Source organism: Salmo salar, unplaced genomic scaffold (genome assembly GCF_965601325.2).
Source record: "Salmo salar unplaced genomic scaffold, fSalSal1 ptg000206l, whole genome shotgun sequence".
NCBI lineage: Eukaryota > Metazoa > Chordata > Actinopteri > Salmoniformes > Salmonidae > Salmo > Salmo salar.
The window spans coordinates 693,461-703,094 of NW_027675329.1; the positions used below are offsets into that span (position 1 = coordinate 693,461).

Below are 9,634 nucleotides of genomic sequence, written 5' to 3' on the forward strand. Positions count from 1 at the left end.
GGGAGACCACACTTGGGATATCCTCAATTGATTAAGACACGTTAAAACAGTTTTAACGTGTCTAAATCAATAACCAATATGCAGAAACAGTTTGGGATAAATTGAAAACCTAAACATAACATGTGCAATATACACAAACATCTGCCACAATAATCATATTACTTGTATTTTTTGAAACAAGCAGCTTATAAACTGCACAAGCACAAAAAACGCTGTTGTTTTGACAAGTAGCAATAAATCACTGATATCGATTAGGGGGGAAATCAGGTTGTACGTGCTGTTGAAACTAACACAACTAAAAAAACACATGGAAATGGAGACATATTTTACCTCACTGGTTAGAGGACAACCTGCAGAAGACAGTCAGCTACATTTTGGAGTGATGCATTTAAATGTAGGGGTCCCTAAAATAAGTAACACTTATTTGTCATAACTAATCAATATCATGCTAAAATCAATTGTGCCGAGAGGAGGGAGATGAGGTTGCACATCCTGTTAAAACTAACAGCTCAAAAACCACACGGAATCTGGGAATAATGTGTACATCCCTGGTTAGAGGACAACTTGTAGAAAACAGCTAGCTACATTTTGAAGTGATGCATTTTGATTCAAGTGGGTCACCAACGTGGTAAGTGTAACACAACTCTTTTTTTGTTAGTACTTTTTGTTAAATCACATAAATAGTACTCTTTCAATTCAGAGCCTGGATTTTCCCCCTGAGGCTAATATCCATATCATGTTGAAATCAATAGAACAGGGGACAAACGTTTAGGGTTCTACATTGTGACATCATTAAAATACTCCAACTACAATGTTAAAACATTCTACATTGTGACATTATTTCATTGATATCATGAAACAACTCCTTCATGTATTTTCTGATGTTTGATCAGAGATCTTTTATCAGAGTATCTCTTGTCACATTGACCACAGCTATAAGGTTTCTCTCCTGTGTGTGTTCTCTTGTGTTGAGTCAGATCTCCAGATTGACCAAAACTCTTTCCACATTTACCACAGCTATAAGGTTTCTCTCCTGTGTGTGTTCTCTGGTGCACTGTCAGATGTCCAGATTGACCAAAACCCTTCCAACATTTACCACAGCTATAAGGTTGTCTACTGTGTGTATTCTCTGGTGTACTGTCAGATTATCAGATGTAGTAAAACTCTTCCCACATTGATCACAGCTATAAGGTTTCTCTCCTGTGTGTGTTCTCTGGTGCACTGTCAGATGTCCAGATTGACCAAAACTCTTCCCACATTGACCACAGCTATAAGATTTCTCTCCTGTGTGTCTTCTCTGGTGTACAGTCAGAATGCTTGATGTAGTGAAACTCTTCCCACATTGATCACAGCTAAAAGGTTTCTCTCCTGTGTGTATTCTCTGGTGTAAAGTCAGTTCTCCAGATTGACCAAAACTCTTCCCACATTGACCACATATATAAGCTTTCTCTCCTGTGTGTCTTCTCTGGTGTACAGTCAGAATGCAGAGGTCTCAAGGTCAACTATTTTTGATGTGTTTTCGCGTATCATTTTCTCCAGACCATCGGCTCTTTCGTTTCTCTTTGCAGAGACAGCATCGATTATGTTGACCTGTAATTCGCGCAAAGATAATTCTTTATGTGTCTTTTTGGGTGCAGGACTATTGACTGCATTTTCAGAATCAACCGAATGTCCAGAATCCTCCATTTCTTCTCCTGAGGAGTCAGGTGGCGGTTTTTCTCCAACGTATGAGTGCTCAGCTAGCAACTGCCTTCTCCTCCCTTTGCTCTTTCGCACATTTTTTCCTTCCATTTCTCGAAGTTATGAATCAAATTATCGGTCAACTAAGTGTTGTTCTCTATTGTGTTTACTATAAGCCAAGTTCCGTTACATTTAAGTAAGTTTGAGAGGGATAAAAGTTAAGGTTACTCGGAGCAAGCTGAAATCTCGTCTACACTCGCCGCCATCTTCCAGCGCCCCCCCCAGCCCAGGTGTGTCCCATTTCACTGACGACCCTCCCGGCTCCGCCCACCGACATCCTATTAAGGAAGAGCAAAGAGAAAGAATTCAGCAGACAGAGTGGGATGGTCACAGCAGTCTGGTGATATACCAGGGCCTGGGGATGTAGTTAGGTTTGTATGCAGTCTGGTGATATACCAGGGACTGGGGATGTAGTTAGGTTTGTATACAGTCTGGTGATATACCAGGGACTGGGGATGCAGTTAGGTTTGTATACAGTCTGGTGATATACCAGGGACTGGGGATGCAGTTAGGTTTGTATACAGTCTGGTGATATACCAGGGACTGGGGATGCAGTTAGGTTTGTACAGTCTGGTGATATACCAGGGACTGGGGATGCAGTTAGGTTTGTATGCAGTCTGGTGATATACCAGGGACTGGGGATGCAGTTAGGTTTGTATGCAGTCTGATGATATACCAGGGACTGGGGATGCAGTTAGGTTTGTATGCAGTCTGATGATATACCAGGGACTGGGGATGCAGTTAGGTTTGTATGCAGTCTGGTGATATACCATGGCCTGGGGATGTAGTTAGGTTTGTACAGTCTGATGATATACCAGGGACTGGGGATGCAGTTAGGTTTGTACAGTCTGGTGATATACCAGGGACTGGGGATGCAGTTAGGTTTGTATGCAGTCTGATGATATACCAGGGACTGGGGATGCAGTTAGGTTTGTATGCAGTCTGATGATATACCAGGGACTGGGGATGCAGTTAGGTTTGTATGCAGTCTGATGATATACCAGGGACTGGGGATGTAGTTAAGTTTGTACAGTCTGGTGATATACCAGGGACTGGGGATGCAGTTAGGTTTGTACAGTCTGGTGATATACCAGGGACTGGGGATGCAGTTAGGTTTGTATGCAGTCTGGTGATATACCAGGGACTGGGGATGTAGTTAGGTTTGTACAGTCTGGTGATATACCAGGGACTGGGGATGCACTTAGGTTTGTACAGTCTGGTGATATACCAGGGACTGGGATGCAGTTAGGTTTGTACAGTCTGGTGATATACCAGGGACTGGGGATGCAGTTAGGTTTGTACAGTCTGGTGATATACCAGGGACTAGGGATGTAGTTAGGTTTGTACAGTCTGATGATATACCAGGGACTGGGGATGCCGTTAGGTTTGTACAGTCTGGTGATATACCAGGGACTGGGGATGCAGTTAGGTTTGTATGCAGTCTGATGATATACCAGGGCCTGGACATGCAGTTAGGTTTGTTTTCCTCTAGCTACTCTCCAGTTTGCTCCCAGCAGCGTTAATAGAACATAGATCACTGTTCAACTAGGCTGCAGAGTTCCTATTTTGACAGATAATTCAACCAGTGTGACCAGTGGGTTTCTTTAAATGAATGAATATGAAACTGCCTTAAATACAGATGTGAAGGACAGTATGTTTTAAATTCTCACTCAAAATATGCACTGCTCTTTTTGAACGTCTCAATATAATATTATTATTTAATGAAAGGAATGAAAAATACATTTGTGTGCAACAACAACTGCGTTTCCCTCCAGTCAGCAGACGGCGATGTGCGTCTTTCAGGCGATGCTGCAGCGTGACGTATAATCTAGTGGACGGAACACTTCTTCAACAACATCTAGTCAGCCACCTCGGTAGCCAACAGCCGAAACATTTAGACTGTTTCTGTGCATATTTGCCTCTGTTTTTTAAATATACTTCTGACATCTAGTTAATTGCCCCCATTTAAATGTTATAGGTACATTGTTAGTCAACTAGCTGGCTTGATAAATTAGCCTAGCACTAAACTAGTCGCTCATGCTAACTAGCTAGCTAGCTAACATCCCCGAACATGAGCTCCCTAAACTACTCCCCTCCTGTTAAAGAAGAGGAGGTCTGCTGGACGGAGAAAGAAGCTCTGGGGCTGAACATTGTCGTGAAAGAGGAGAAGGAAGAGGAGGATGTCACAGTAAAACAAGAAGTAGAGGGTGAGGCTGTTACAGTGAAAGAAGAGGAGGATGTTACAGTAAAAGAAGAGGAAGAGGTGAAAGAGGAGGATGTAGTTTTTGAAGTGAAGGAGGGGAAACAGGGAGAGAGAACTGTCATATTGACAGAGGAGTCAGGAGATCTGATTACCACCAGTAAGTACTGTCTTAAAAACGAGCTCTAACTGCAAAGGTTTTGAACGAATGTGTTGTTTTAAAGCAGCATGCTACTGAAATTCTATACTTGAAAATGTTGTTCTGTACTCTAGGAATTTATGTTATAATATGTTGAAGCTACATTTTAAAATGGGTGATTAAATCCCTGAATGCTGATTGGCTGACAGCCGTGGTATATCAGGCCGTATACCATGGGTATGACAACATGTATTTTTACTGTTCTGATTACGTTGGTAACCAGTTTATAATTGCAATAAGACACCTCAGTGATAGATGGACAATATACCACGGCTAAGGGCTGTATCCAGGTACTCTGTGTTGCGTCGTGCATAAGGACAGTCTTTAACCGTGCTATATTGGCCATATACCACACTTCCTCTGGTCTTATTGCTTAACTGTAACATGTGTATACCATCAGAGTCCCTCCCACCACAAAATCACAACTTAATTGTCTCACAGAATGGCAAACAAGTTATAAATGAAACTTTTGACGTGTGTCTATTGTAGGCCTTGTGTAGAGTGTGTATACCAACAAAAAGCAGATTTCTAAATAATGTTGGAGAAATACATAAAATAAGATGCATTATTGACATGAAATGGACATGTGTTATGGGGAGACTGAACATATTAGCAAAAGGACAAGCGTTTTGGGGAGACTGAACATATTAGCAAACGTTTGTAAGTCTACAAAAAAACATAAAATAAAATAGCCATTTCAAGGAAAGGCTGAACTAAAGAATTATCATTTAGAAAATATGGTAATTATTACTTTAGAGATGAAGTGGGACACCAACAAAATGTTATTTACATTGGATCAAATACAGCCTATAACATGACATTATCTATTATTATAGAGCTCTGTTCAGCCTATAACATGACATTATCTATTATTATAGAGCTCTGATCAGCCTATAACATGACATTATCTATTATTATAGAGCTCTGATCAGCCTATAACATGACATTATCTATTATTATAGAGCTCTGATCAGCCTATAACATGACATTATCTATTATTATAGAGCTCTGATCAGCCTATAACATGATCTATTATTATAGAGCTCTGATCAGCCTATAAACATGACATTATCTATTATTATAGAGCTCTGATCAGCCTATAAACATGACATTATCTATTATTATAGAGCTCTGCTCAGCCTATAAACATGACATTATCTATTATTATAGAGCTCTGTTCAGCCTATAAACATGACATTATCTATTATTATAGAGCTCTGATCAGCCTATAAACATGATCTATTATTATAGAGCTCTGATCAGCCTATAACATGACATTATCTATTATTATAGAGCTCTGATCAGCCTATAAACATGACATTATCTATTATTATAGAGCTCAGATCAGCCTATAACATGACATGATCTATTATTATAGAGCTCTGTTCAGCCTATAAACATGATCTATTATTATAGAGCTCTGATCAGCCTATAAACATGACATTATCTATTATTATAGAGCTCTGTTCAGCCTATAACATGACATTATCTATTATTATAGAGCTCTGATCAGCCTATAACATGACATTATCTATTATTATAGAGCTCTGATCAGCCTATAAACATGACATTATCTATTATTATAGAGCTCTGCTCAGCCTATAAACATGATCTATTATTGAGGTCTGATCAGCCTATAACATGACATTATCTATTATTATAGAGCTCTGTTCAGCCTATAACATGACATTATCTATTATTATAGAGCTCTGATCAGCCTATAAACATGACATTATCTATTATTAAAGAGCTCTGATCAGCCTATAACATGACATTATCTATTATTATAGAGCTCTGATCAGCCTATAACATGACATTATCTATTATTATAGAGCTCTGTTCAGCCTATAACATGACATTATCTATTATTATAGAGCTCTGATCAGCCTATAAACATGACATTATCTATTATTATAGAGCTCTGATCAGCCTATAACATGACATTATCTATTATTATAGAGCTCTGATCAGCCTATAACATGACATTATCTATTATTAAAGAGCTCTGATCAGCCTATAACATGACATTATCTATTATTATAGAGCTCTGATCAGCCTATAAACATGACATTATCTATTATTATAGAGCTCTGATCAGCCTATAACATGACATTATCTATTATTATAGAGCTCTGATCAGCCTATAAACATGACATTATCTATTATTATAGAGCTCTGATCAGCCTATAAACATGACATTATCTATTATTATAGAGCTCTGTTCAGCCTATAACATGACATTATCTATTATTATAGAGCTCTGATCAGCCTATAACATGACATTATCTATTATTATAGAGCTCTGATCAGCCTATAACATGACATTATCTATTATTATAGAGCTCTGATCAGCCTATAAACATGACATTATCTATTATTATAGAGCTCTGCTCAGCCTATAAACATGATCTATTATTATAGAGCTCTGATCAGCCTATAAACATGACATTATCTATTATTATAGAGCTCTGATCAGCCTATAAACATGACATTATCTATTATTATAGAGCTCTGATCAGCCTATAAACATGACATTATCTATTATTATAGAGCTCTGCTCAGCCTATAAACATGATCTATTATTATAGAGCTCTGATCAGCCTATAAACATGACATTATCTATTATTATAGAGCTCTGATCAGCCTATAAACATGACATTATCTATTATTATAGAGCTCTGATCAGCCTATAAACATGACATTAATTATTATTATAGAGCTCTGCTCAGCCTATAAACTTGACATTATCTATTATTATACAGCTCTGCTCAGCCTATAAACATGACATTATCTATTATTATAGAGCTCTGCTCAGCCTATAAACTTGACATTATCTATTATTATAGAGCTCTGCTCAGCCTAAAATACGACATTATGTAGCCTGGCAGGTAGGAGCCAGTAACCGAAAGGTTGCTGGATCAAATCCCCGAGCTGACAAGGTAAAAACGCTGTCATTCTGCCCCTGAGCAAGGAAGTTAACCCACTGTTCCCTGGCTGCCGATGACGTGGCTGTCTATTAAGGCAGCCCCCCACACATCTCTGATTCAGAGGGGTTGGGTTAAATACGGGACACACATTTCAGTTGAATCCATTCAGTTGACTAGGTATCCCCCTTTCCCTATTGTAGAGCTCTGCTCAGCCTATAAACATGAGAGAAGGATTAGATTTTATGTTCTACATTATTATTATTATTAGGGCGGCCACCAAGTTTTTATTAAATTATGTAATGTTCTGAAAACTGACTTCAGGTTTTTGAGGAATCTAGCCTCACAGGAAGACAGTTTTATTTTATGGAGGTTTAATTCAGTTCTCTGTTTAATATTTAACTAAATACTCTGTCTTTGGTAGGAGAGGGACCAGACTCTCACTCTGACAGCGGGGAGACTCCTTCAGGGGAACCAGACCCAGAGACGCCCAAACCAGCGAGACAACACCACTGTTTCCAGTGTGGAAAGAGTTTTAAGTGGTTAAGGAACCTGAAAGTACATGAGAGAACGCATACAGGAGAAAACCCTTACGAATGCTCCCACTGTGGAAAGAGTTTTACCAAGTTAGGGAACCTAAAAGAGCATGAGAGGACACACACAAGAGAAAAGAGTTTCCAATGTTCCCAGTGTGGAAAGAGGTTTACCCAGTTACGGTACCTGAAACAACATGAAGAAATACACACAGAAGATAGGAAGACCTACCACTGCTCTCAGTGTGGAAAGATATTTACTGGGTTAGGGAACCTGAAAATACATATGAGAAGACACTCTGGAGAGAAGCCGTACCACTGTTCCCACTGTGTAAAGAGTTTTACTCAGTTAGGGAGCCTGAAAACACATGAGAGGGGACACACTGGAGAGAAGCCTTATCACTGTTCCCACTGTGGAAGGAATTTTAGGTGGTATGCGAGCCTGAAGGAGCATGAGAGAATACACACAGGAGAAAAGCCTTACCACTGTTCCAATAGTGAAAATAGTTTTACCCATCGAGGGAGCCTGAAAGCGCATGAGAGAATACACTCAGGAGAAAAGCCTTACAAATGTTCCCGATGTGAAAAGAGTTTTACCCGGTTAGGGAGCTTGAAAAAGCATGAGAGAACACACACAGGAGAAAAGCCTTTCCAACATACTAATAGACAGGAGGAGAAGACATACCACTGCTCTCATTGTGGAAAGACATTTTCCCAGTCAGAGGACCTGAAATCACATGAGAGAATAGAGAGGCTGTGTTCTGACTTATGTTTTTGATTGAGAAATTGTGTTTTTGTTCATTCTACATTAAATAATATTGTATGAATGAAATCATACTGAAAAATAGGTCTACATGTTTTTCCCAGCTCAAGACATGATCATGTCGAAAATCGGATTAAAAGAGTAAAAAAAAAATGTTTTGATTATGAACTTAAGATTGATTGAATGCAGGTGTAAACCCCTAAATGTTGTTCACTATATCATTGGGATATTTCAAACATGTTAATTATTAAATAGATTGATATTAGTATTTCTTCATTCAGATTGTCATTGTAAATGCGTATTGGTTCTCAATTGACATATCTGATTAAATAAATGTGAAATAAAGTAAATGCCATATTATTTTTGGGAAGTCTATTTGGTTCTATGTTGGGACTATAAGAATATTTTGAAGATAAATACACAAGGCAGAGTACGAGAGAGACAGAGGACGAGAGGTCAGTACAGTACTAACAACCAATGGAAATAGTGTTTTTTCCTGTAATAGGGAGTTATTGATCAGTGGTTCAGCAACATGGGAGGATGTAGATGTACACTACCGTTCAACAGTTTGGGGTCACTTAGAAATAACCTTGTTTTTAAAAGAAAGCCATTTTTTGTCCATTAAAATAACATCAAATTGATCTGAAATACAGTGTAGACATTGTTAATGTTGTAAATGACTATTGTAGCTGGAAACAGATGATTATTAATGGAATATCTACATAGGCGTACAGAGGCCCATTATCAGCAACCATCACTCCTGTGTTCCTATGGCACGTTGTGTTAGTTAATCCAAGTTTATCATTTTAAAAGGCTAATTGATCATTAGAAAACCCTTTTGCAATTATGTTAGCACAGCTGAAAACTGTTGTTATGATTAAAGAAGCAATAAAACTGGTCTGCTTTAGACTAGTTGAGTATCTGGAGCATCAATGTAACCTCTCAAATTCATAGACAGGTGTCGCGTCTATTTTTACCCAAAAGTAGTTTTTTACCTGGAGACTGTAGTGCTACTTTCTCAAAATGAACATAAATGCTGTAGGGGGAGGGTTCTGGTGTTTTACCAGGAGACTGGGGCCGATCCCCATTTAGGAATGTATGTCTTGCTTACTCACACTCTGCATGTGTTGATACCTGGCTGAAAACCCTCACAGTTGTTGGCCAACAGATTTTGTCATGGAGTTTTCATTCAATAGGGTTTAGAGTACATTTCATCTTAAGCCATTCTTTTAAATACGGTAATACCTTTAATTAGAATGTTGTGCCTTTAAATAC

At 38.6% G+C, this 9,634-nt stretch overlaps 1 protein-coding gene and 1 pseudogene across 1 annotated transcript; one reads left to right on the forward strand and one right to left on the reverse strand.

The window, feature by feature from the left end:
- Positions 1-851: 851 nt before the first annotated feature.
- Positions 852-9,634, reverse strand: part of LOC145867089 (uncharacterized) — a 31,197-nt pseudogene continuing 22,414 nt past the window's right edge.
- Positions 3,227-8,719, forward strand: LOC123732914 (uncharacterized). Its single transcript, XM_082971155.1, has 2 exons — positions 3,227-4,100; positions 7,488-8,719. The coding sequence occupies exons 1-2, from the start codon at positions 3,812-3,814 to the stop codon at positions 8,372-8,374; spliced, it is 1,176 nt and encodes a 391-aa protein (XP_082827281.1). The 5' UTR covers positions 3,227-3,811; the 3' UTR covers positions 8,375-8,719.

What these genes read in the sequence shown, in the direction of transcription:
- LOC123732914 (XM_082971155.1), top strand. Translation starts at nt 3,812, where the DNA reads ATGAGCTCCCTAAACTACTCCCCTCCTGTTAAAGAAGAGGAGGTCTGC. An exon ending in AGGAGATCTGATTACCACCA is followed by an intron (nt 4,101 to 7,487) that starts GTAAGTACTGTC and finishes TGTCTTTGGTAG; the next exon opens with GAGAGGGACCAGACTCTCAC.